Source organism: Alternaria dauci, chromosome 2, assembly GCF_042100115.1.
Source record: "Alternaria dauci strain A2016 chromosome 2, whole genome shotgun sequence".
Classification (NCBI taxonomy): Eukaryota; Fungi; Ascomycota; class Dothideomycetes; order Pleosporales; family Pleosporaceae; genus Alternaria; species Alternaria dauci.
Window position 1 is genome coordinate 2,695,878 of NC_091273.1, and position 26,996 is coordinate 2,722,873.

A 26,996-nucleotide genomic window follows, 5' to 3' on the forward strand; every position below is an offset into this window, starting at 1 on the left:
GTTGTGTTGTTCGTTTGCGGCTTGCTGGGAATCGAATGCGTTCTTGTATCTTTTCTTTTCTGGCTTTTCTTCAACAAATTGAACATATCACCATGGCCGAAGGCGAATCATCAGCACTAGTTACTGTAACGCTCTTGAGTGCATCTGGCTGCGTCAGAAGTTAGTGATACGGAGATATAAACGTAGGACATATGTGCAGCTTTGGAAAATGCACTGGTCTAAATACACGAATCTTTTCATCTTCCTTCCTTGCCATGTAAAATTGTTATGTTTAACACAGGCGATTATGCTTACAATGCCACTCAAAGCCAGTGTACTGTCAGCTTCAAGAATACATACACTACACTAGTACTTACAAATATACATAGTTATCGCCATCAAATCCCATGAAGAGGACTCCGAGAACATTGAAACAAATTCAATCGCGTAAAGCCATGAAGAGCATACGTTCTACACTATACGAGCTTTATATGAAAACAAAAAAATGGTATAAGGACGGAATGCACTATTCCTCGTGAACATAACGAACAGTATGTATGGCATAGTCATGCCGTGTGTATCTCCGCATAAACGCCTGTGATATATGAGCATCCCATCTCATCCCACGCCCAATTCAAAGACCAACCCAATCGCATAACAGATCATAAGACGCGAAACTTTCAATCGTCCTTAACACTGGCACTCACATAGCCGTCATCCACATCTGACTCATCCTTTTTCTTCTTCTTGTTCTCTCCCAATCCAACCAAAACCTTGCTCGCCTCAAGACAGCTGTTCACAATCTTGCTTCGAACCTTGTTGCTTAGTCCACTCCTCCTACCAGTTTCATGACCAACCCACATGCGTAGAGAACTAGCAGTGCGCTCTAGACCGCAGCTGGTCTCCTTCTTCAATTGGTCGTCGGTCATAAACTGTGTGAGAACTTTGTGACCTGCGACGAAACTGAGGAGTGTGGTTGTGCATTCAGGGAGATAGGTGTTGTTGACGACGAAGATGGCGCGGCGGCGGGCTTCGGCGTTCGAGGAGGCGGCCAGAGAAAGGCACTTGGCCAAAGTAAGTGCTTTGCGCACGTCGACTGCGACGAAGCCGTTGCCGACGATATTGATGAAGCCAGCATCTTTAGGTTTGGGAGCCGAAGGGAGAGCTTCCATCGCTGCTGCGATGCGAGTGTTGCGGTCGTCGTCGTCTAGTACAACAGCCTGAGCAACTAGTGCACGTAGCTGAGCCTGTGAATTAGGAGGGGCAGCTTGGAGAGCAAGTGCTAGGTCGTCGGCGACACTTTCCTTGGACGAGCTGTTTTTTGCTCCGAGTGTGGCTGCAAGTCCTTTGTTCAGCACAAGGCTAGAGTACCAGGCGGCAAGAGCATCCAAAGGCGAGCAGATGGAAAAGTCCTCGACGACAGCGTCCATAGAGGTATCTACGACTGTCTGTTCTGCGCTTGGCTTGTTCCAAGCCAGGTTGTATGCCCGCTGCACAACCGCAGGAACAAGCACGTCATCGCACTCCTTCTCAATGAGTGCTGCGAGGTGTTCTGGCAACGGGTGAGCTTCGCTGTTCTGTTTCGACGTATTGGTGGCGATACGGTGCTCGGTTCGCGCCATGTTCCAGTAGCTTCGGGCCAGTTTTGCGCTCAGCTCGTTGAGTAGCCATGACGAGCCATGATCTGCGTTTCCAAGCTCCCAAAGCACAATTCGAAGATGCAAAGCCTTGAGCATGAGCCTTGCTGGCGTATCTGGCAGGGTGCCAGAGGCGATCAAGGTAAGTACCAAACGGCTCTTGCTGATCTCAGCGTCACCGCCTGTGAGCTGAGCATCCAATGCAATTTCCCAGGCTTTGACACGAGCAGCCTCTTGTTCCTTGGTAATGCCAGTGAGATATGCATATCCCTCCCAGCCAACAAGCCTACGCATGCTGAGTTTAAGTGTCTTCAGGCCCAAAGCAGCGAGTTCCAAGATGAAGTTGTGTTGTGGCACCCAGACGGTTTGGATTGCGGTAAGCCACGCCTTGCGACGGACTTCAACCGGGGAAGCCAAGGACGGTGCGGACGTCAGCAGGATAGCTGGAGGAGACTTCTTCTTTGGCTTCGACCTGAAGTCGAGCAACGGCGCAACAAGGTAGAAGAAAGCAAAGAAGACTAGGAGAAGTTTGGCCATGGGGATGTGAGCTGTGGATACACCTAGGGAGACGCGAGGAGCAAGCATGCCAGCAAGATTGACGGGCAGAGCGAAGAGACCACGACCAGCTGGCTCTTCTTGCGACTGCTCGCGCTCCACAAGCCCTTCGAGTATCATCAGGCCCGCAAGAGATCCGACCATGAGCTTGCCCATCATGGCACCGTTGCGCCGGCCGTTGACCATGGGCGCGGCAACTGCTGGGCGGCCGCCATATCCTGGCGGATATGCAGGTGCATAGTGCTGTTGTGGTGGGAGGCCGCGCTGGAGAGCACTTATGTTGTCTGGAACTGGAATCAATCCTTGTGGCGGCCCTGTCATGGGCAAGCCATGTGTGGGCGCAAATGGGTCTTTGTGGAATCTGGAGCCATCAGGCGTGCCCACAGTGCCGTGCAAGGTTATAGGACCCGATATGGCCATCTTTTCGTAGCTCTCTACCCGTCCTGTCAAGGTGTTGACTTCTTCTTGGAGACGTTTGTTGCGCTTTTCCAAGTGTCGAATGTACTCTGTGGCCTTTGAGAGCACAGTGGCCTTGTTGAGCTTGTGTGCGGGTGTGAGGCCTTCAAGATCCTCGGGGTCATCGTCTTCTTCGGTCCCGTTCGGCCGCGACATGACGCGGAGACTGGGAACACCTTTTTCATGTATTAGCCAGTGTGGAGAGACGTGTTGAAGAGCAACTTACTATCGCGAAGAGCAGCAATCTTGTCGTTGAGATTGGTCCGATAGCGCTTCTCAATCATATTGTGGGCAGTCTTCTTAGGTGGTCCTCCCTTCTTACTTGAGGGCGCATCATCGTCAAGCTCCTCGGAGTCAGCCAGCGACTTCCTCTTTCGCGCGTTGGTCAAGACGGGCTCTGGCGATGAATGCGACGAGGTTGAGCTGGCTCGTCCATTGCTGACAGAGGTTGGGCTGTGGTGGAGACTGGGCGTCGAGGCTGGCGGTTGTGGTGCGACGAAGCCGCTCTGATCGTACTGTGTAGGCGAGAAGAGAGTACTGTCAGCCAGTTGTTGTTGCTGTTGCTGCTGCTGTTGCTGTGGTGGTTGTTGTGGTGGTTGTTGTTGCTGCCATTGTCGAGAGGCGTAAAAGGCGTTCTGCTGCTGCATGTCCGCAGTAAGCGGGGAGCTCAGGGCGTTGCCATTGAAGTCAAAGGCGGGAGGAATATCGGCGGCCTGGCCAAAGGTAAAGGGAACGGCATGCGACTGGGAAAACATGGGCGCAGTGGTCGGGACGTTGTTGGACTGCAGCGGTTGCGAGTGTTGGTGAGGAAGGGAATGGGGCGAGGTTTGCTGATGCGGGCTGAGATATGAAGCAGGCCCCTGCGGATTCGCGGGCTTGGAGTCGATGCTCTGGGTGTTCTGAGACGCTTGGGCGGGATCGTACTGCATCCATTCGTTCCAGTTGGTCATGTCGTCAGCGGACGCCGTGAGCGTCATGTCGTCGGCGGCGGTGGTGAGCCAGGGCGCGCGCATGCCGGCAAAGGGGAAGTCGCTCGAGAGCAGCGGGTCTTCCATCTTGACTGCGTCGTGCCGGTCCGCGTCGGGCACAGGCGGGTCGATGGGCGGGGGAGAGGGAGGGAGTCTGAAGTCGTCAAACACGCAGTAGGGGCCGACCTGGGTAGCGCAGACATGTTAGCACAGAGAGCAGTCGGGCTGGCAAAAGCACGGCGTCACGCACGGCGATTCGCTCCAGCTCCAGCCCGTCGTCGGGGCTGGCGTACGGGTCAAAGGAAGCCATTTGGGAGTGATGGCTGCGACAACAGCGACGACGAGATGGGTCGTGGATACAGAGAATGGGCTGTGGCAGAGAGGGAAGGAGTTCCGTCTTACCAGGCTGCTTGGACATGCACAATGTCCAGATCATGCCACTCCTTCACAGGCTCACGACGCGAATGCGGGCGCCAGATGGGCCTGGCGAGCACGGGGATGTGCGCCGCTACGGGAACTGCGAGTACAGGGCAGCCAGCTACTGCAATGGCATGCAGATTTCGTCCTACAGGGCCGGGGTTGTGATTGTGTGCCTCTCTGGCAGTGCGATGGGGTGGTTCGACAAGTCGTATGATCTCGCTCCTGGCCACGGGCAGGCTAGCCGTACGCCTCACCGAATCGGCTAGGGCTGCACTATACTGTAGGGCTGCCCTCTTGGTCCCGCCACGCCCTCGAGTATCGTGCATCGTACATCGTGCGTCGTGCATCCTGCTGCATCGCGTATCCTGCATCGCCGACAGTCTTTGCGAACCGCATTTGCACTTGGCCATTCGAGCGGCATGCACTTTTGCGCCACCTTTGCCATGTATCGTCGACGGAATGGACAAGTGGGTGCCCGACAGCAGACGTGGAACCCCTGTCGTACCCGCATGACTTTGGCTGCACCTCATCAAAGCCAGCCCCATCGCTAAATGACATGCTGCATCTCTCCCGTCGCCTCGATGCAGTCGGAACACGGTCGAGCCGTCAAAGATTTGCATACATGTCACAGCAAAGACATGTGGCAGATCTGAGATGACAGATGGGCCCTGGCCGATCTCCCGCCTGCTTCGCTGCCTGCGCCATGCACTATACCCTACAGTACCGTGGTAGTAGCGCCCACCTACAGCTGCAATCAGTCCTCGCTACCATGTCCAAATTTCGTCTCATCGCACACTGAACAGCCTTGGTGTCTTAACCACAACTTAAGTACTCGAAACTACAGGGCCACGCGGATACTTTCACGTATCTATTGCAGCCATAAGAAAAGGACCACTACTTCAGTTCCTATAGTAGGAAACAGTGCATACCATTCTCATCAGCACGTCACTGTAACCATCAAGCCTTTACATACAAGACAGAGAATCCTTAATAGGTGCTTCTATACAATACGCTCTTGCGTTAGATTCAAAAGACTTTGACTGGAATTACGTGGACAGACCAACAATTATTGGTCTTGCGTTCCTGCAAACAAAAAAAAGAATCACAAATGGGTGCACCAAGGAAAAAGAACAATACAACGCTGCCAGCTGCTGACAGCAGTACTGAGTCGCGTAAGCCATGGCGATACCACATTGGCAGAGAACAATTGCAGGAATTTCGCGTATGATTCCTGCACAGTCACTTACTCCATTACACTGAGCTCGTGAATGAAAAAGGTTGATCCATATCTATCATCTCTGGAGGATCAGTCAACACCAGAAGAATAGATGAATAGGAGTACTGGCATCGTTTAGAGCTATAGTACTAATTGATACAGTACTAACGACTGGCCTCAAAGTACTGTACTCATCCCTTTATTCGACCCAACCCGCTCGACTAACTCAGCTGCTTCTGCCAGACACTCACTTGCCACATGTTTGTAAGGACTTCAATCCGAAACATGTGTGGAATTGTTGTTTAGATAATCTTTGTACCCATGCTGTCCATCTTGAGATATTCGGCATGGAACTCGTTCATGGCTGGCATAGTACTTTGTCCTTCCAGATCTCAATGTTGGCAAAGGCGTCTCCTGAGGCAGCATAGCGGGTGCCTATCTTCATCATTTTAGATGCCACTCGTTTCACCAGAGCACCTCAATCCGCGGCGGTTTACTTATTGTCTACTCAGCTCAAAATTCGATAGAAACCGACACATGGCTATCGGAGATGCAGCTGCGATCGACCTTTGCCCACGAGTAATTGCGAAATTTCAAAGACGATTGGTCAACGCTCTATTGACAGTAAACTCTCCGGACATCCAGATTACTCGTATTCCGATTCATGACAATGGCCTAACAGCACACGATACGGAAGATTATCCCTCTAGCTGTGGTACCCAGCACGAGCATAACCACAGTCATTCTAGCCGTGCTGACCGAAGCAAAAAGCACCAAACTCGTCGCTACCTGCATGCTGAGCGGTGTGGTTGTGATTGAGATGTGGATCGTCTCCTATGGTACGCACCCTTTGACCGTTCGAGAGCGCAGACCCCCGAATCAACGTGTGTGCATTGAACAAAACAAATATAGCTATCGGCCAAGGCAGCCGAGGCAGCCCAATAGTAATCGATCCAGGCTCACAGAGGCTAATTTCGCAAGCGCCATGGTACCCTTGAGTGATGGATATGGATGTCAGGAGAGATGGCGTACCCGTTCCTGTTGAGCGGGCTACCCCGTTGTACCTCGGTCTGTCTTGTGAATTCCTTGGACATCTCTCTCGCGCTCTCCTCATGCGGCTGATTGCGGCGTGCATGCCAATACAGCCTTGCTGATCAGCATTTCCCTAAAGCTTCTTCAGGCAGACACGTTCCGCCATCACAGACACGGCCTGTAGCCGCTTTTCGCCGTCCCTATTTTCGACCAAATACGTGAGTAGGTGCATGATCCGAAGCCAGGAAGTTAGCAATTTGGGACTGTGATGTAGCGTCGACCCAGCCGATCGCGAAGCTAAACCACCCGTCCCTACTAGTGCCGAATCGACACTCCGTCTCCGCCAGCCATCAGATAACTTCGCATTCCACCATCTCATCACGTGCTAATCGTCAAAGCTAGCAAGCCTCTTACTGCAGGGCAGTCCGAAACGCTGTAATAGCGTTTGATATCCCACACGCCACGTCGTACGAGAACCCACTCAATAGGCGATTTTACGGGAAAAAGCAAGCCTGGCGCGGGGATCAATGTCGTCTGGTCGCAAACGCCCTTGGACTTGAATGGATGGGCCGTGCGCGCTGGTGATGTGACCTTTCAAAGGTTGACACTGCTGGCACAGAGTTCCAGGTGTCTGGGAACAAGTTCATCCAACATCAGACGCCTAATCCGTCTTACCCATGAACAAGTCTCTTTAGAATTGCGATGGCAACGTTATCATCCCATTGTGTGCCGTGGCGCTTTCGTGGCGCGAACTCGTCTGAGCTTGATAGGTGTAGTCGAACTCTATCCTCCTTGTCGATCTCGAGGACAACTGCCGCTTTAACAGACGCTAATTTGGCTGCGCATGATTTCGCTATCCAATTTGGTAGCGCAACGTGCCGAAAAGAGCGTTTCGTGACAAGTGTAGCGCTGCTTCCAAACGTTGATCCGCCCATTTGGACCAGAAGGACGCCCTATATCAGTGAGGCGTCCGTCTGTGCTCACGTAACGGACCTTTCCCACAGAGATGGTGCCATTTGATATCGCCAAAAAGTAGCGAATGATCTGTGGTGGAGAAGCCGCCGCCTGCCGACGCGGGAGGATCCAGAGATCTGCATTTCGGGTTCGCATTCTGGAAAACCAAGATGAAGCGGCAGGGCCATCTCGCATGAGATGAGGCGTCGGGAGCTTACCGTGCGAAGCTCAAGCAACGACGGGTGTCCCTCGAGCCAATGCCGGAAGGACTGATTTCTTGCGGGGCGAGGGGCTTGATAATGAAACGAATTCCGATCTGGGGTCCTTGAGAGGGGAAGATCGGTGTCGTCATAGATCTCGCAAGTCGAGCGCTTGCATGCGAACACAAGATCATCGAAGCTGCGCGACCATGGCTTCCATGCCTTGCGTCCAGCATGCTTGACCCTGTTTTGAATCTAGAGATCTAAAGCCAAGCCGCGGTTCTCACGATAACCGGTACGCCAGAGCCACACCATTGGAGTGTTAGCATGCAGACAAAAGCCACAATCTGCAGCGTACAATGGAGTCCTTTAGTCAACTGTCGAGCTCCGCATGATTCTCACAAGAATCGGTCGTTTTGTTCGTGCATCTCGTTGCTCTTTTCGTACGACCACGCTCTATACAGTAAGCAGAATTTCTTGCCAAGAGCGCTTACAGTACAACTGCGCCCATCAGATCGGCGTAATATATAGAACCCCCGAATCAACTGATTGAGCAGAGACCTGGCGCTGTTGAGTCTTCTGCGACTTCCGCAGTCACCCCACTTCTCACCGCCCCTCTCAACAAGTAATCACCAGGGGGCTAGGACATTTTTTACAAGAGTGCAAATGGTCTGTCGTCGTGTGGTAGATTTGGTCACGACGGATTCTGAAGACCCTTGCGTTTTGAATTAGCATAAGCAGGAGCGCCTCAACTTTGCCACTGAGGCGCAAGCGCCGAGCAGCACCATGTAAGGACTCGTGCGCAACCACACCCTCAACCCAATGTCACCTTTGTACTCGCCCGGGAGAGCCATGGCCTACGAATCTCCTCCCGCCCGACTGCAGGATCGCAGTTTATCTGCCGACAACTGTCAATAAAGTAGGGTAGTCCCAAAACTGACATGCCTCTCGCCAACGACTTCCCCAAGCAGGCAACAAGGAGCATTTCTGACCGCTTATAGGTTCGTTCGGCCGTAACGTCTCCAGTCAAACCAAGAGAAGGAAGGGATGCTCATATTTCGATCGACCATTGCTTGATGCAGGTCGCCAAAAAAGGTTGAGTTGTGCCACGCGGACCCTGAATGACCGGAACAAGAGACATTACTTTTTTTCCATGTCGTGCCGGCGAAAATCGTACGCCTCGCGGGCTCCTTATCCAGTACGACGGGTGGGATGATCATGTACAGGTTGGAGAAACTGCCCGATAATAGGCAAGGCGCTGGCTCGAAGAGGCGAGGATCTCGAAACACAACTGGCACCTTGCGTCGAGTGTCGTACGATGCGATACTCTTAATGCACCTGATCCAGTGTACTGGGTGGCGTACCATGTCGCTTAAGCAAGAAACCCAATCGGTGAGCGTGCATTAGACCGATTTGGACCGACGTCCGCTAAGTCTGGGTATCAGAATCAGACACATGCAGGTGCAGGAGACGAAAAGGGTGTGCCCGAAACGAGATCACGATCCCGCCAAGGTAATGTGGGTACTGAGATCTCGAGTCAGCACAGGATGCTATTGCAAGGATGTTTTCTGGTATTGCAGTCTCTGCCGGCTCTATTCGTTGTCAAGCGTTAGACTTCGGGGAGCTTCGATGTGATGCATCTTTCGGGATATGTGCTTCTGGTAAGGATCCACCTCACCAGTCGGCGGCTGATCTAGCATGTGATTTACGCATGGGCCATCTTAATGCTCACCGATGACTGCATCTTGACCAGTTTCGAGTCGACTTTTGCCGCGGGGTGAAAACGATCATTTACATCCTGGCACACACACTGCTCAACTTGCGTATGTCTTGGTGGCTGTCGGACATGATCCTATCTTGGCTCCGGCAATGAAAGCTTGATAATTATCACCACGGTCGTTTCCTAGAATATGAAACCCGGGAGCGCTCAGCGCTGTCGCAGCTGGAGTAAATGTGGGGCATAACCTGTCAGATATAACACTGTGGGCCAACAAGTCAGAGTGACGGACCAATGATATTCTGGCTTAGACATGCTTCCACGAACAATTTCGAAGCTAGACTAAGTGCCGGTACATCGCATGTTTGGCCACGGGTTCCTACTTCCTATGTGAGATTCATAGCCGGCATCCAGATTGTTGGGTTAGTAATGTGAACATGGTTGGCGTGATGGCAACCTTGCTTGAGAACGTAATTCAAGATGAGCGGCAAACCTGCTGGTATAGTCCAGTGCACTTACCCAAGCTCGGTGATATAGCCTCGTAGACAGATTCAGCAAGAGCAGAGTCGTGGGCTCTGCCTTGGGCGGGCTTCTCCGCGACCATCTTAGCGCCAAACAGAGATAGGGATCTTCGAGCGACAATTCCTCATCTTGCTATAATTCCTTGAAAATATGCGTCTTGAAACGAAACAGAGCTTCCATGACAGTCACTTGGTAACAAGGATCAGTCATCAGTGCATGATTGAATTTGACACCATGTAACACGGCGTAAACTGGCGCTTGTCAGATGCCAGCTGCTTGGAAATCAGACCTAACTGCGGATCGGACGCTCGTCAATCGGACGGGTGCTGCAAGGTGGTGTCGAGAAGTCAGCCATAATTAGCCGTTGCACTGTGGACAGGCGTAGAAGGCCATGTTAGCGAGATACAAACGATGGTATAACCGAGCGTCTGCGCCGGTTTGACGTTACAAGCCACTGATGCCACGTTCATGCTTGCGCCCTGTCCATGACACGATCACCACGATATATTACTCGTTGTCACCATCATGGCAGTGGAAACAAGCGGATGCACCCGGCCGCAAAGCAAAGTCTGTGACATATTTGCAAAATAAAATAGTGTTATGCATGCTGTATCCCGCACGATCGTGTTGCATTCAACATCCCAGCCATCTCCAACGGTGACCGGACCGGAGAGACGACGCCGACAGTCACTCCGTTCGGCTTGCGCATGTGCGTGGACAGTCGTCAGCAGGCGTGAGGACCACTCCGAGAGCTCTTTGTGGTTCAAGTAAGGCACGGGGTACAGAGCATGGAAAGTGAGAAGCCGTAAAGGATGACGAAGTTGCATGGCCGACGATCCCACTGATGCCGCTAGATGGCGACGGGGACTTGTTGATAGCGTGCCAGACGTCTCTGGATCGGCTACGGTCGGATAATGCTTGCTTCACAGTACCGGTGCGCGTTGGTCATAGCTCGGACATTTTACAGACGTGAACGCACCTGGATGCCGTCGCGCAGAAGGCAAGCTCGCTGGGTTTATACCCAGCACGTGTAGGCGTCAACGGTCGAATGCTTTGGTGCTTCATAGTTCGGAGCGAGATGGAGCCAGTGCAGGTGGCTGAGGGGGTTTAGCGATGACTGACGTAACCGAGAGGCACCCCTACAAGACTACTTTGGGACGCACAGGTAGGACAAGGCGGTAACGAAAAATGGTCTGATAAACTCCCTTTGCTTCCCGGCGCACGCGATAAGACCTGCTCAGACGTTGATGGAAGCTCATGAATCGAAGCCTGTCGGGCCGATGGGATCTGACAAGCTGAGATGGTTCTTCGGCACCATGTGCCATTTCTGTGAAGACGCTTCTGGCGTCCGCAGCCCCGCTGCACTAATCGCATTGCCACCGATTCAGATGTGCGGACACCCCTGTGGCGATGGAGATTCCCGAGAGTGGTATCGAGTTAAGTGCCTGACAGGAGGTCACTGTGGCCGGACGAGGTGTTGCTGCCCAACAATGCCGCGGCACACAGGCCGGCGCAGACAAGAGGGGTCCGGTCCGGTCCCGACAACTGCTATGTGCGATGCGTCCGTCGTTGTGGGTGGCAGTTCGCTGGCTGTCGAGGCCAAGGCACGGAGTGACAGGACAGGCGTGGGTGCAGGCCGGGGTGGGTGCATGATGGAAGCTCGGTTGCATCTCGATTGCAGGCCACAACGATAATTCGCGCCATGGAGGCGGGCTGTTCCCTTCTGGGCATGGGCGCATCTCACCTCGTGTGCGCGGGGTGCCCATTTGCGCGGATGGCGGTCGCGATGCTTGCCCCTGGTCGTAACGGCTGCGGATCGAAGAGAAGAAACGCGTCCAAGGCAAGCCCACCCCCAAGCCGCCACCGCCCAACGGACGTGGGCCCGTCATGCAGCATCGCAATTGCGCCTTGAAAACTCAGACTTGCTGCTTTTAGGGGCTATCCGATCTGATCGGGCAAGCGTCGCAGGGGCGGCCATGGCGTGTCGCATATCCTTGCCCTTTGCGCGGACGCTTTAGGAGCCCACTGGAGCGCTCGAGTGCGTTGCATCAAGAACACCCAGCGACCGCCCTCTCCACCCACATCCTTGCCGGGGACAAACAGGCGTGCCGTATCCAGAGCATCCTTGCCCGTCCACTGCACATCCTCGTCACACTGAGCGACTACTCGCTGCCGGAGCGGTTCATCTCCGATCGCATCTGCTTTAGCCCGCTGCGGTTGTCTTAGCCCTCGTTTCCTCTCACACCATGCCTGCAGGCATAGAGGAGGCGCTGAATTCCGCGTAGCTTGCAGTGAGATCACGAGTTTTGCCTGATCGCCGCTCTTCCGCTCATGTCACACCTGCCCGTCTCTTCAATACATCATCCAACACCAGCGCCACCTCGCAGTACCAAGAGTGACGCACAGTAAGAGAAGGACGCAGATTGTGGTCGTTTAGTGTGCATCCACACAAACGATTCCTCCAAGGCCGTCGTGCCGTGCCTGCGACACTACGTCAGCCACAGCATCGAGAAGAGAAAGAGCAGCAGCAGCAACAACAACAACAACAACAACAACAATTTCCACGACACCACCTGGCCGTTGATTCACTCGTTGAAAAAAAGGATTCCCGAGCGTCGCATCTGTTCAGATTCCAGTCGAGGAGGTAACTACAACAGCACCGAGGGGTTTTCTTTGGAAGCAAGAATCCGATCGAATTGCTTGGCTACGCTTGCGGAGGAAGGAGCAATTTGAGACTATCGTGTCGATTGACGTTGTGCGGGAAGGAACGACTCCAGCGTTGCCGGAGTGCGGGAAGGTACATTGACGTCGCGGTACCCACGATCCCCCGCCATCGCGTTGCCGCAGCAGTTCGCTGTCGTATCCCACCATCTCCCGTCCAATATACGACCCACCATGGACGCTCTGGATGTCAGCAGTAGGCAGAGGTATGTTTTTTGGTCCATGACTCCCTTCCCGACCTACGGGTCCTGACTTTTCGCCCTAGCATCGGCTTGCCGTCAATCAACCACATGGATGCCGACAGAGTAAAGCGCGAAGAGGTCGAGTATCAGAGAAAGCACTCTGTCGCCGCCGCCGCCGCCATGCCCAGTCCGATGCATCCCTACGCGGGACCGCCGCATCTGCATAGCAATCACCAATCGTCAGTCGCCAGCGCAGTACCCGGCTCGCTTGGAGGCCTACTGTCTCCTCCCGAATCACGAAGGACGTCTGGCGATGAGAAGGAGACGCAACGATCGGCGGCCCGTCAATCGCTGCCGTCGATACATGAAGCCCTAGGCTCGGAACAGCCGCTGTCATATCCATCTACGGTGCCTCCACCTTCAGCCATAACTTCAGCACCTCAGCACTATCATCCGCAGTCCGCTGCTGCTTCGCCCGCTGAACCACGGCCACGAGCGCTTCCATCAGATCTTCAGCACGCTAGCCAAGGGCCCTCTAATCCTTTCACCTATCCGCGAAGCTCATTCGTCGGCGCACCAGCATCACCAACAGTCTCCCGGCAGCCGCCGCAAGTTCAATCAGATTCTCTGCCCCGCCCGCCCTTCTCAGAACCACGGCCACCCTATTCTACCCCTCAACACAATCCGAAACTGCCCACCCTACATCCACTCAAGACCACGCAATCCCCGCCACCAAGCGCTGCTCGACCCAACGCTCCTTACTCGTCGTATCCCCCACCACCATCAGCCACCTACAAGAGCCCTGCTCCTTCTTCCGCGGGACCCATGAACCATCATTACCCGTACACGCAGTATCCTCCTAGCTATCCCTCATCTGCCCCTTCAGCAAGTGCTTCCAACTCGGCTTACCCTCCAGCCATCTCAACTTACTCTGCGCCACCTCGGTATGCCCCGCAATCGTGGCAGGATAATTCGGAGATGGCTCGACTAGAAGAGAAGAAGATTGGTCGTTCAAGTCTAGCACCCTATGGCGAGTCGGTAAAGCGACACCTGGAAAGCTTTGACCTCGAGGCTTCTCTCAACGAGATGGCCGATGGATCTGGGCGCATTGCCGAATTTTCAAAGGTCTACCGACAACGTGCGCATGAGAACCAACGCATTGGCTTGACACCACAGTCAATGCCACGGTTAGACGAAGTCGATGATATGATCAAGCAGAGCGAGAGAATTCAAATGTCGCTTCAACGGATGCGAGAAGTCGTCTTCAACCACCATCAGGCGAGCATCGTAGAGCCTCCTCAAGATCCACGCTACCGTCCGATGAATGGCTATGACGACAACGCAAGCAGTTACGGCGATGATAGCAAGAGCATGGGTGGCTTTGCTGCTGGTGACAATAAGACTCGGAAGCGAGGCGTAAGTGTCACTGATCTGGATGATGACTTACCAATACTGACTTTCTAACAGCGCGCTGCACCGCCCGGACGTTGCCATAGCTGTAACAGAGCTGAGACGCCCGAGTGGCGAAGAGGACCAGACGGTGCTCGAACCTTGTGCAATGCTTGCGGTCTACGTAAGTTTATTTATTTATTTAGCGAACAACCTACGTCAGGCTTGCCTACTAACATCTCATCCAGACTACGCCAAGTTGACCCGCAAGATGGGTGGCAAGCAAGCGATGACAAGTTCAAACTTACGACCCAAGTCCATTGACCATGGCTCACCAACGATGTGATTATTCACGGAACAGTACACATTTGCTTCGACCTTCTTCTTGGATTTACCGGTACCATCGCACATCTCGATTGTCTTCACCACACGGGAGCGCTGGCGTAGATACTGCTTGCATTTACAGGAAGGGTTCATCTTCACGGATCGGTCTTACTAGAGATCACTACTTCCTTCCTTCAACATCTCGACGGTCTTATATACCATTTTCTTTACAAGTCGTCCAGTTGAAGACGACTTGGTCACCCGCGGAGAGGACGGCGAACCGGAAGGAACGGTGCCCCTCTGTGTCAACAGATCAATGTTGCCCGCACTTGTCCTAAAAGACACGCTGCCCTCAGCATTAGGGCTTTACGTATAGTACGGTCTATTTCTTGCTCGTCTTCTAGCAATATTAGTTGCATTTTGGCATTTACACACATCAGGGCTTCTAGGCTCGGGGACTGGGAGAAGGCGTTCTCTGTATATCACCATCTGCTAGGGTGGTTCGACCATGGGTTGTGTGCTTCGGTGCACCGAAGCAAGCGCTTACCATCTGACGGTGAAGCTGTTCTTCTAGGCATTCCTGTACGACATACTTTGCTAGAGGTGTACGAGCCTTTGGGTTTTTTGACAGGCGTTCATAAAGAGATACCACCGGCTTTCAGGCCTAGCGACGTAGGAGCTATTGAATTTAGAAGTTAATACCTTATATGCTGGTCCACTCGACTCATTCCAACTGAATCATGGCGGTGCGTTGTATTCGTGAGAACAGGTGCTGCGTCGCTCGCATCAGTCCACGACTGACGCGGGCTCAACCCAATATACACACTCGGTGCAGCACTGCCGATTGAGGCTCGCCGCATATTGTACCATCTGTCAGATAACAAGTCATCGGGGTCGCACCTTACGACCCAAGCAGCTACGAAAGGCCTAGAATAACGAGGACACGACAACCTTGCTGCTGGGTGCCACAGTTATGCAAGGCGACGTGCACTCTAATGGTGTGCGATGCTGAGTGTGCAGCATGCGCAGCAGCAGCCGATGCTGGTCATGCAGTACCGCAATGGCGGTCGCTTGGCCCCAAAGTGCTCGCTGCCCGGGAAAAGCGATTGCTTGCAACGACGAAGAAGAGACAACGTCGCCAGCTCCCTTCAGCCAACATGTGGCGCGGCAGCAGGCGGTATCCATGCCACACCCGCGGCCCGCGGTAACGGTATCGAAGGGATCCCCTCTCAGCATGCATAATTGGGATATCCTACGCGACCATGCTTTTGCGCCAGGAGGAAGGCTTTGCATAGCGTAGCGACATGTGTGCACGTGGGCGGGGACAACGGTAGGCGAGGCGCATTTGGTGGATGGCCAAAGAAGACGCCATACGCAGTGGTGCGTCCGGGCTCGCTGTCAGTATGCCCAAGCAATGTCGCGCAAGCAGAGATGGTTTGCGGGCACGGCAGAAGTGTCACAGCTGAGGTGATGTTGTGTCCAGCTTACCAAAGAGGCAAGCGTCGTCGGCAGGGTCTTCGTCGGAGGAGGAGCATTACAGGCAACATGCTTACTGCATTGCGCATTAATAATCAAGTCTCCCGACTCTAGCCTCGCAATTCGTCCGCGTACCTACGGCGAGGAAGAAGGATCTATTCTTCCTTCAATCGCCTGCCATTCGACGGTCTTCTGATAACACAGGAAACCGAGGCGTCTGCAGCGCATTCAAAATTGCAAAAGCCCTGCGCTGCGCCAACCCCCGCTAAACGTCCCATATTCTGCAGTGCTCCCCGAACACCTCCCCGCAATCGCCGTTCAAAAACCAGAAGCCACCCATTCACACGTCTGCTCGGCCCGCCCGTGCACCAGCCCGCAGTGCACTCCCTACCGCGACGCCTTACAGAACTCGGGATGGGTCTGCTGTGAGATCCGTGCTACGTCTCTCGCCGCCCTCGCTAATATCATATCAAGTGCCCTCGGAACGCCTCTTGACTGGCCAGACGCCAAGAAAGTTGCCGGCCAGGTCAGGACATGGGGAATTGAAGTATGCTCAAAGTCCAGAGTCCCCAAAGGAATGTGTAGTAATGTCATCGACAGCAATTGCTCGCCATCTGGCGCAATGCCAAAGGCAAGGAGAGGGATGCGCTCCTTTGGGGAGACGAGGTCAAGGGCCCAGCAAAGTCCCTCACAACATGACACTGACCGGCATCTAGATCGAGTACTTGGTTGTTTGCTATGATCAAGACAACCACAAGGTCCGATTGTCGCTCCGCCAGGCAGATATCCTGGCTGCGCTGGCCAACGACGAGAAACTCCTGCAGCAAGGCGGCGGGGTACCTGACCTACAAACCGGAGACGCCGAGTGAGCCTGACTACCCAGTTCCAAAATCGCGTACTGACCATGCCAGCGCAAAGGATAACCCTGCACCGGTCTTCCATCCCGAATTTGGGAGATTCATGCTGGAAGCGACCCCCGGAAAGCCATGGGGCATTGGCTTCAAGGACCTGCTTGACGTTGAACCAAACATGAAATGGAGGTAGACAGGCCTCTTCAATCGTCGATCCGTCGGTAGCTCACAACTCTTGCAGACGAACCATAGCCAAGGATCACATGGCACAGACCGAGTTTCCAATCACGCTGACGACATTCCCTCGTCTCGGATCGGCCGATTGTATCGTACCATCATATCCTGTTTCCGGGCCCAAGCTACGATCCCAATTTGTACCGGATGAGATTGCTAACCCCCATATTCGCTTTCCTACCCTAGCAGCAAACATTCGTTGGCGCAGGGGCCGGAAGGTCCAAGTAAACGTTCCGGTCTTCAAGGACAAGAACACACCGTGGCCATGGAAGGATCCTACAGTCAATTATGACATGCACAACTGGCCTGAAGACGATGACGTTCGCAATGGTGCTGCCAAAGACAATTACATTCATATGGACGCCATGGCTTTTGGAATGGGAAGCTGCTGCTTGCAGATTACCTTTCAAGCAAAGAACATCGAAGAAGGAAGGACAATGTACGATCAGCTTAGCCCGATCGCACCCATCTTGTTAGCACTGACGGCGGCGACACCAATCTACAAGGGTTTCCTGGCCGACACTGATGTGCGATGGAACCAAATTAGCAGATCGGTCGATGATCGCACACCAGAGGAACTGGGAGAGAAGGCAAGTTGTCTGATTCTTACCATTGGCGATCCACTAACACGCGATAGCCGCTCAAGAACGACCGATGGCGACTGCCCAAGTCGCGCTACGCGTCAAACTCAACCTACATTTCCCAGGATCCTCGCTTGCGGCCCGAGTATCTCGACCCAGATCTCATCATCGACGCCGACATCAAGCAGCGTCTGGTCGAGGGTGGTATGGACGACCTTCTCGCGACACATTTCGCTCACCTCTTCATTCGTGACCCTATTGTCGTTTTCGCCGAAGACCTCCAGGAGTTGGACCTCACCAAAGCCGATCACTTTGAAAACTTGCAGTCAACCAACTGGCAGCACATGCGCTTCAAGCCACCGCCAGCTGGTTCTGATATGGGGTGGCGCGTTGAGTTCCGCCCAATGGAGATCCAGATCACTGACTTCGAGAACGCTGCGTTCTCAATCTTTATCGTGCTTCTGACCCGTGCTGTTCTCTCGTTCAATCTCAACTTCTACATCCCTATCACGTTGGTGAGCGAGAACATGGAAACAGCACACATTCGCGACGCTGTATCAACCCAGAAATTCTGGTTCCGAAAGAATCCTTTCTCAACACACAAACCCGGTGGAACAGGCACCTCGACACCTGTAAGGAATGGCAGTCGTCCTGCGACGCCTACCGGCCCTGTGGAGGAAGAGTACGAGCAAATGTCAGTCAACGAAATTATCAACGGGCAGACAAATTCAACCGATGGCAATGGCTTCCCCGGCCTCATCCCGCTTGTTGAGTCCTACCTCAACAGCATGAATGTCGACGTTGAAACACGCTGCGATCTCGCCACTTACTTGGACTTGATTCGCAAGCGCGCCAACGGTACATACTGGACTGCGGCCAAGTGGATCAGGCATTTCGTCCAGACCCATCCGGCGTACAAACAAGATAGTGTTGTTGGAGACGATATTACGTACGATCTTGTCAAGGCTGCAGAGCAGATTACTCGTGAAGAGGGCCGGGATGGGTTAGGCAAGGAGATGCTGGGCAGGCGACGTTGAATTCAAACAATAGCTTGATGCTGTATATAGAAGGAGGGTGAAACGTTTCGGGGCTCGTTCCTCTGGAGTGGAATTTTGCATACTTTGAAGCATGTAGATAGATATCGAAACGAAGCAGACCAGGAACAGGTTCGCCAGCTCCCGTCTGTTCTTCCAATGAACAGCGAATATCGCAATATCGCCAAATGAGCGCGGCCTACGCATCTGGGTTGTTCTTTGAAAACTTGACGCCTGGAAACATAGGTCTGGGAACTGACCTGACCTGAATCCGGATAAGATTGACCGGATCATGGGGGGGGGGGGGGGGGGGGGGGGGGGGCAAATCACGTTAAACAGCGACTCCGTTTCGCTCTTCGGCATACTGCGATGTCGAAATGTTACGTGAAGGTGGAGTGGCTTTTCGATACATGCGCGATGCCGAACTCTCCCAATACATCTACAGCTGATGTAGAAGAATCCGGACGCTTTTGCAACAAGCAGTAACACAATGTCTCGATTGTCAAGAAACTAATAGCTGCTGACTACAGCGCAATAACACTATCAATGAAGGTAGCGAGATGCTCGAATTGCTGATCCAAGCGGGCGCCAACCTCAACGCTTCTCCTGGTGGTCACAATGAAAGCACAACACTGGAGGGAGCCCCAGCAGCAAACAAATAAGATATTGCCGTCTTTCTTTTCACTATTGGGTCAGATCTTATATGGAGAGACAGCGTCAACTACGTGAGAACCATTTATCGAACTTGGAAGAGCGGATATATCAACCTCGCCGACATGTTCTAGGAGTAGAAGATTGCGCAGTATGGTTCACAGGACTGTCTGAGGATAGCGAAGGTGGTGGAGTCGATGACCTCTGAAGAGCTGGATTTGGCAAATGAAGACGCTATGAGTACGCATCGCAAATGCCTGGCTGTCATTTAGGAGAAGAGAAAGATGGTGAGAGTTTTCGGCCGAGAATTGAGTGTGATTTTGATGCTAGCAGGGATGGTTGAAAGCGTGTGTGCTCATGTTCACGTCTCGATGTTTTGCTTTTTGTTGCTTTCCAGAGTCACCTCAACCAAGGCGCGCAGCATAACATTTCCTGCCATAAGCGCCGTTCAACTGCTTCAGTTACAATAGGCTACGAACGTATACTATCTGTTGCAGCCAAAAATAATTGTCGTTAGGTATTTAGTGTACCAATTGTTGTCAAGATGCAGTCCTGCACCACTACGCTATGCCACCAAATAAGTACGTATAATTAGTGAAGTACTGATCATAGTGCAAGATATTATATATTGTTAGCCAGGTCTAGCAACTATAAACTATCGCTGCGCTAGCATCCTTCCCTACCAGAAACACGTCCTACTAACATTGTTTGAGCTTCCTCTTAACACTTTGAATGTCCACATCGAGCTTCCCGTCTCATCCCACGTACAACAACCAAAAGGATGGTTCTGTCCGCAGATTCCCACTTTCTGCAAGTTGACCGAGGCCGTTTGACTGAAGGGTCTACTCTTTGAGGTTGCGTTCTAGCTGTGCCGCGAAGTCATCAATTGCTTGCTCTGCCTCTTTATCGGTTCTATCCTTCTTAATCTCCACGTCTGCCGTGGACCACACCTTGTGCGAATCCTGGTTTCAAAGTGGTCTTCTAAGCCTGTTGTCTCTCACAAAGCTGTTGGGACGTTGAAGCCGACGTGATCGGTATTTATGCGCCGCCCCGATGCTGGGCAGAAGAAGTACCTCCTCTGCTCTCCGTGGCTATGTCCAAAACCCCACGGTGGTCAATATACCTTTCCTAAGAGCTTATTCGTCGTCAAATTACATATCATCCTCAAAAATGAGCTTTCAAACTATAGGTACGAGTTCTATAGTGTTCAACTAAATGTCGAAGTAACACATGCTCAACTGCTCTAGATTGGAATACCCGGAAGGAGTTTTTTAAATTCACACGCGGTCGTTTTGTCTTAGATGAGGATGAAAATCTTAGAAAAAGAGAGGTTGGGTTCGACATGAACGAGCTCGCAAGGGTTGCAGCAGACTCAGTCGGAGCTGCTCAGTGTGTCGACGTCAGAAAGTTCCCGGACGGGATGTTCAACAAAGCGTTCCTCATGCTCATGGACGACGGCCGAGAGGTTGTTGCTAAGGTACCCAACCCAAATGCAGGCCGCACACATTACACCACGGCTAGCGAAGTCGCCACAATGGATTTCGTAAGTGTTCTTGAGCTGATGACTATGGAGTTCGGATTGACCTAAATACTGTTGTAGGCTAGGAGAGTGCTTGATACACCTGCGCCTCGTGTTTACGCATGGAACTCTAATGCTCAATCGCATTCGGTTGGAGCTGAATACATCATCATGGAAAAAGCGCAGGGTGTTCCTCTATCTCAGGTTTGGGATGCGATGGAATTACCTCAAAAGCTTCAAGTGCTGCTTGCCCTGATACAGATTCAAAAGCGGTGGCTGAGTACTTCATTCTCACACTACGGCGGCTTGTACTATGCCAAAGATGTGCAGTCATCTTCGGCGAGCCATTACGTCCAAGATGGCGTGGTCATTAAAAACCCAGAATTTGTTATAGGGCCAGCTACCGGTAGGGACTGGCATGATGCTGGCCGGACCGGTCTAGATATCAGAAGAGGACCATGTACGTCGCAGCTCAGAACAGTTTCGTACCATTTCTGACTTTCTTGTAGGGTCCTCGTTGAGCCAGTACTTGCGATCGATCGGTGAAAGGGAGACGAAGGCAACTCAGGTTCTGAATTCGCCGAAACAGATAGCTCTGTTCTGTGGCCCCAAGCTTTATCAACCAGACCCGGAGGAGAAGCTCACTGCGCTTGGTCAGTACCGGCAAATCGTTGATGCAATCCTTCCTGGAAATAAAACCATTTGCGATCCATACCTTTGGCACGACGATTTGCACGATGATAACATCTTCGTCGATCCCAGCAATCCCGGAAAGATTACAACCATCATCGATTGGCAGTCTTGCCACATCTCACCTCTCTTCAACCACAATGCGGATCCAGCATTCCTCGATTGGGATGGCCTCGAGCCAGAGAACCTCGATTTGACTCCGAAGCCAGATCTTTCTGGACTTTCCCCTGAAGAGAAATCCGCGGCTCTGCGTGATTACGCGCATTTAAATATATTCATCGCATGGCGAAAACTCATGCAAGCGAAGAATCCAGACTTGTTTGAGGTGACGGAGTTCCGAAAGACAGCGTCATATGGGCTACTGTTCCTGGCACACAGAATGTTTGAGTACGGCGAGGCGCACTTCCAGTCTCTTCTGGTCGATTTGAAGGACACATGGCCGACCGTAACAGCAGTCACAGGCCAGACTCCGTTCCCATTCGATTTTTCGGATGCTGAAATTGAGCGCATCAAGTTTAAAAGTGATTGTGCGGTAGCTGGAACAGAACTTGTGGCGCAAGTGAAGGAAACTATGGGCGAACTGTGGCCGGACAAGGGCTTCATCGACCACGAGCGGTACGATGCTTGTAGAGCGGCACTCAAGGAAATGAAAGAACAGCTGATTGAGCAGTTGGCGGAGAACGAGGAGGAACGAGCTGAATACGAACGCTACTGGCCGTTCGACTAAACACGACAGATGTCACTAGTTATCTTCAACGTTTTGAGTTACTTACTCCCGAGCACAGCACGATGCCGAAAAATGATACTAGCTTCCCATTTGACTCTGCAACTGTATCATCGGCATGGAGTTTGAGGAGCTGAATGTTGGTGTTAGCCTACAATACGCAACCAAAAATGATCGCCGTCAGGTGTTTGGTGTGCTGGCTAGTCAGCTGATCTCCACACGAGCTCCACCGTATGGCAAAAAAGAACCTCAAAAACATACAACAGCGGGGATTCGCTAGTGGTCACCCACCTAACTACTAATCCGCCGGTACACTGCTTGTATATGGCTGAGCGGACGGGAAGCCTAATTTTCAGTGTCCTATGGTCGTATGTGGAAGAAATAGTAGTGTAATTTATAGATATATACCATAGCCTGTGTAGAGCAGAATACACATGACGGAGAAAGTCATCGACATACCCGACCGGCGAAACAGAGACACTCTCTACCGTTTCAAGAAAAAGGGAACAGCAGCCGCTCCTACTACACCAAAGATGGCGAGCCATCGCAACAAACCCTTGGTCACCATTCTCTTCGCCAGTCTGTCAATGGCTTCTCCATCGTTGATCCTTGGGAACGGGATATCTTGCGGAACCTCTTTGCCAAGCACCTTACAGAGCGGCTCCCAACCGTCCTTGACCTTGAAGAAGACCAGCTTGTCTTCTGGCACGACTCTCTTCAAGTAAGCAATGTGCTTATCGTAGGTTTCGACTGTGGCTGCAGGACCATACAGGTAGATCCATTGAGCTGCTAGGCCATTGACGAAGTCGACGAAGTAACGCATGCCGGGAATAGGGAAGAGTACAAAGCGTAGGAACCACATGGTAGTCGCGTTCTGTATCACTTCCAGACTCTTCACCCACGCGTCTGGGTCCCGAATGGTGCAGATTACTATCGCATCAGGATATACCTCAAGCAGCTCTTCAACCATCCCGTTCAAAGGTGCATCGGTGACTGCGGCATAACCGTTCAAGTGCTGCTTCAACCAGTTATGAATGGTCGTTTTGTCCGATGGCGATTTTGGTGGGAAGTGCGAGAGGAGTTTGATCAAGGATTTGATTTCGTTTTCGGGTCCTAGAGTGGCTTGTGTACCACCATGATAGACAGGCCCGTTGAGTAGGATGCGCAACGCTTCGCTGAATGAGGCAGTGCCTGTGCGCGAGAGGCCAGCGCCAATGACTTGGAAATTAGTACCTGGCTTGGGGACGGAGGGTTGATTGCCCATGGTTGGCGATGAATTGAGGTCTTCCTTACAGGAACTACGTTAGCTGGTCGCGAAGGCGAGCTGGCCTTGTAAATTTGTACATGTAAGCGCGCATTCGTAACAACATTGGCAATTAAAGCGGGGACGCGTCAGAGAACCGTCTGTTCCGCACTAGTTGTTCGCTGCAGTCATCGGCGCCGTCTTTAGGGCATACCAAGCCATCCCGTCAATCTCACACAAGCAGGTGCTTGGTCATGATACATGCACCTCCTTGTCACCTAGTCTATCGATGACATGCTGTTTACCGTGCCCAACGATTAGTAGGCTGTGTTGCCCAGCGATAATGACGCACACAGTAATTTAGTCAGTAATGTTGATAGTTAGGGAAGTGCGGATCGTTTTAGTTCTTGTTTAGACCCAGGGAGCGAAGGCTGGGTCTAATTTCTGAATACTGGTACTTGTTTCGATCTCGGGTATCTTGTGTACAGGGATTATTCCGTCCATGCCGTCGTCATCTCTGAGCGGAGGCTCAAGTCTGGAATGAAAAGCCGTTGTAGTAGTTCAATCAAGCGAACCACCACAAGTCAGATGGAACACTGATTTTGCCAGTTTTGAGGGAAGGCATGCATCGACAATTTTCTTGTAGAAACAGATATTCCAACATCCATCCTACTCTTTCCCTAAATGCGTCCGGCTCACACTTATTCGGTTCGACATATTACTTGTCCCGCTGAAGCAAAAATAGTCGGAATAGAGTGCAGACGAGCATGAGAATATCCAGAGACTTGGTTATGAAGAGCTGATACGTAGATAGTGAAGAGTGCAGGTGTCGTGTTCCAAGGTCGATGGGAAGCACGTGCGGCAGCGCTAGTGGCCCTTATGTCATCATGTATTGTGCTAACTTTTTGATAGTACGGCTATCCTCGTCACAAGCAGCTCAAGGCCCAACATCACCAACCTACATCAACGCTTGGTTGTCGCTGAATTTCACACACGCGCTAAATCAATCGCGAACCCGGACAACCGCCAAGATGGTCAAGCTCGAAGAGGTCATGGATGAGGAGTTTGTGCGCGAGCAGGAGGGCCCGCATGACGACGATGAGTGGGACACCGACTCTGGTACGACACGACGAACGGCTACCATGCGGCCTCTGGCGCATGGAAGAGGCCGACTCGAAGACATTTGATTACTGACTGTAGCGCTACAGAGTCAGACACATCCTCGATCCACTCCGTACAGCCAGACGAGTCCCTCTACGAGCGCATTCTCGCCCTACAAGACATGATCCCTGCCAGCACACGCCGTTCCGTCTCTTCAAAAGCCAACACAATCTCTTCATGGTTCAAGAGCGGCCTCAACATGGGCAGCAAGACTCTCTGGGTTGTGAGCACAAGTGCGTTGCTTCTGGGTGTGCCATGGGCATTGGCATACAGCGAGGAGCAGATGATTGTCGAGCAGGAGCGAGCTGAACTGCAGGCACAGAGGGCGCAAAACGAGGTATTTAGAACCCCGACTCGTCAGATGTAACCTCTTCAACTAAGTGCTAACTCTTTGATAGTTCATGGCTCCGGGTGCGCCGTCACTTGGTCAGCCAACAGGCGCAAAGCCTGCTTTGTAGACGACAAAAACTTCGATTTGGCGTTTCGACTGATAGTCGCTCAAACACGAGCGTTGAGCTCTTCGCACCTGTTTTATTAGGATGACGGTGCATGGAACGGGGCTGTACCTGTACATTGGCGGCGAGATTTTTACGCCGTAACGATCTGTACTATATTTCTCGACTCCACGATAATGTATTGCGTCACATGTTCAACTTGCAAAAAGCATCTCGCTTCATCTTTACATGTCTTTTTTTATGCCCATTGGCTATGCTACTATATGTACAAATGCATCGTCTCGTCTCGTGTCGGCTTGCAAACATCTGGCGGCGTAGATGTTTCGCCGAAGTCCTGTCTACCCAAGCTCGTATCCCATCAGATGTCAACGTTACGCCTTTTACGTTCATAAATCACTCCAGCCGCGCGCACGCAGTACCGTCAATCCGCAAATAGTGGAGACCGGGAAAGCGGGGGCGCTGGGATTGCAGACGACGCTCGCTCCAAGAAAGGTGGTAATACAGCTAAGAGAAGAGTCATGGTATTATAGTCGATACATGGGTGTGTGGAGGGGCGTTTAGAAGGGGATTGAGGCGGCTGACATTGCAGCGCCCTGTTGTTCTTGCTGCTCCATGACTGCCTCGTCGGGTGCTTCTATCGCAACGGCCAGACCAAGCTTAGCGGCGTTCTGCGCTACCGTCAGTATTCACAGTCAGGCTTGGATTCTACAAAACTTACCATTTTGTGGTCGATTTCACCTGAGAAGGTTACACGGATTGGCGGCGCAATCATCTTCTCCAACAAGCACGACACCTTACCCTGGTTGTCTATTTGTGCTCTGTATGATGACTGACGGAAATCGTACTTGGCACCGATAGTAACATTACCCTCCTTCTGCGGTCCAGCCATGGGTCCTCCGGGGCCAATTCCAGCAAATGCGAGGTTGCAGTTGATGCCGGTCTCGACCTTGTCGGTGAGTCTGCGCCAGTATGAAGCTTCCAATACACCACGGTCAGGAATGATCTGACCACATGCCATCCAGTCGACAGCCCTGTAACGTGCTGCGTACGAGACGTTCAGCTCTGGGGGGTATGCCATAGCCGGACGGGTCCAGAATGCGTCGATGCCGAGCGAAAGCTTTGGTGTGACAGCCTGGAGATAGCTGGCCATGAGCATACCAGTAATGCCACCATCGAGTAGGGAGGGGTTGACAGCCTTGAGCGAAGCGGAGAAGTCGGCGCCAGTGTAGTCGTTTTCGAGCGAAACCATGTTGCCTTGCGACGTGAGCTGAACAGCTGTCTTGGTAACGAATGCTGACGTCCAGCGCCAGTTGAAGCGACCGGAGAAGGCAAGCTCGTTGTCTAGGTTACCTTGCATGAATACCTAGAAAAGTCAGCAAGAGGAAGGCTGCCGACGATCTGAGCGACAAACCCTTGGCGATCCGTAGAGAACCATGTACGAGTATGGCGGCATGACCTGTGATCCCATGGACAACGAGTGTGCAACCTGGAATAGCGGAGCGGCGCTGAAGGCCTTGGTGAGCTCGGCGCGCAGGCCTGAGAAGCTGGAGTTGTTCAGGAAGACATCGCGCTGGACTTCCCTCGCAATGTTTTCCACTGTGCCTGGGTTGCTGAGACCCAATGCTTCTCTCCGATCTTGGAATGCATCGTATACATTTAGGAATTGTGCGAACGGACCGGTGTTGGCGGCGCGAGGTCGTGATAGGATATCGGCGACAGCTTGTTCCTGCGCTGGGTTGAACTGCAGCGGGGTGGCCATGGTGAATATATACACCGAGTCAAACTAGAAGCTCCCAGAAAATATGGGAGTGCTTGCACAGACTGTGATGGAAATGGCAGCGAACGGGTGGAGGGCGATGTTGGGTCGCGTTCGCTAGCATGACGATATCGAACAGAAATTCTAAAGTCGTCACGTGATACGACACAGGGACGCTAGAGCTTATCAGATCTCTAGCATCATCCAGGACATGCTGCCCGTTGATAGAATGGTTGCTTTTTGTGACCCTTGACTACGGAACCCCGCGAATTGCTGCCTAGCCATCCCCAGACCTATCTGCGACACTGTTTCGTGGAAGTTGCTGCACTTGACTGTTACGGGTTGTCGC

The 26,996-nt window shown here is 52.5% G+C and overlaps 7 protein-coding genes across 7 annotated transcripts; 4 read left to right on the forward strand and 3 right to left on the reverse strand.

Annotated features, from left to right (window-relative positions):
* Positions 1 to 213: 213 nt before the first annotated feature.
* Positions 214 to 4,193, reverse strand: ACET3X_002921 (uncharacterized protein). Its single transcript, XM_069449717.1, has 3 exons — positions 3,846 to 3,971; positions 2,854 to 3,781; positions 214 to 2,803 (listed from the first exon to the last, which is right to left on the reverse strand). The coding sequence occupies exons 1-3, from the start codon at positions 3,903 to 3,905 to the stop codon at positions 660 to 662; spliced, it is 3,132 nt and encodes a 1,043-aa protein (XP_069309468.1). The 5' UTR covers positions 3,906 to 3,971; the 3' UTR covers positions 214 to 659.
* Positions 4,194 to 11,707: 7,514 nt separating this feature from the next.
* ACET3X_002922 (uncharacterized protein) lies at positions 11,708 to 14,972 on the forward strand. Its single transcript, XM_069449718.1, has 4 exons — positions 11,708 to 12,583; positions 12,643 to 13,975; positions 14,027 to 14,132; positions 14,197 to 14,972. Exons 1-4 carry the CDS (start codon positions 12,552 to 12,554, stop codon positions 14,292 to 14,294), a joined length of 1,569 nt encoding a protein of 522 aa, XP_069309469.1. The 5' UTR covers positions 11,708 to 12,551; the 3' UTR covers positions 14,295 to 14,972.
* Positions 14,973 to 16,162: 1,190 nt separating this feature from the next.
* On the forward strand, positions 16,163 to 18,451 carry ACET3X_002923 (uncharacterized protein; the record flags this gene model as incomplete). Its single annotated transcript, XM_069449720.1, has 7 exons — positions 16,163 to 16,173; positions 16,223 to 16,295; positions 16,349 to 16,414; positions 16,465 to 16,613; positions 16,660 to 16,788; positions 16,841 to 17,423; positions 17,471 to 18,451. 7 exons carry the CDS (start codon positions 16,163 to 16,165, stop codon positions 18,449 to 18,451), a joined length of 1,992 nt encoding a protein of 663 aa, XP_069309470.1.
* A 1,818-nt stretch (positions 18,452 to 20,269) lies between these two features.
* Positions 20,270 to 22,035, forward strand: ACET3X_002924 (uncharacterized protein; the record flags this gene model as incomplete). The annotated part of the gene is made up of 4 exons (XM_069449721.1): positions 20,270 to 20,288; positions 20,347 to 20,642; positions 20,700 to 21,078; positions 21,128 to 22,035. 4 exons carry the CDS (start codon positions 20,270 to 20,272, stop codon positions 22,033 to 22,035), a joined length of 1,602 nt encoding a protein of 533 aa, XP_069309471.1.
* Positions 22,036 to 22,516: 481 nt separating this feature from the next.
* On the reverse strand, positions 22,517 to 23,296 carry ACET3X_002925 (uncharacterized protein; the record flags this gene model as incomplete). Its single annotated transcript, XM_069449722.1, has 1 exon — positions 22,517 to 23,296. One exon carries the CDS (start codon positions 23,294 to 23,296, stop codon positions 22,517 to 22,519), a length of 780 nt encoding a protein of 259 aa, XP_069309472.1.
* A 1,010-nt stretch (positions 23,297 to 24,306) lies between these two features.
* Positions 24,307 to 24,894, forward strand: ACET3X_002926 (uncharacterized protein; the record flags this gene model as incomplete). The annotated part of the gene is made up of 3 exons (XM_069449723.1): positions 24,307 to 24,394; positions 24,484 to 24,773; positions 24,835 to 24,894. The coding sequence occupies 3 exons, from the start codon at positions 24,307 to 24,309 to the stop codon at positions 24,892 to 24,894; spliced, it is 438 nt and encodes a 145-aa protein (XP_069309473.1).
* Positions 24,895 to 25,448: 554 nt separating this feature from the next.
* ACET3X_002927 (uncharacterized protein) lies at positions 25,449 to 26,650 on the reverse strand (the record flags this gene model as incomplete). The annotated part of the gene is made up of 3 exons (XM_069449724.1): positions 25,449 to 25,559; positions 25,610 to 26,254; positions 26,303 to 26,650. The coding sequence occupies 3 exons, from the start codon at positions 26,648 to 26,650 to the stop codon at positions 25,449 to 25,451; spliced, it is 1,104 nt and encodes a 367-aa protein (XP_069309474.1).
* Positions 26,651 to 26,996: the final 346 nt, after the last annotated feature.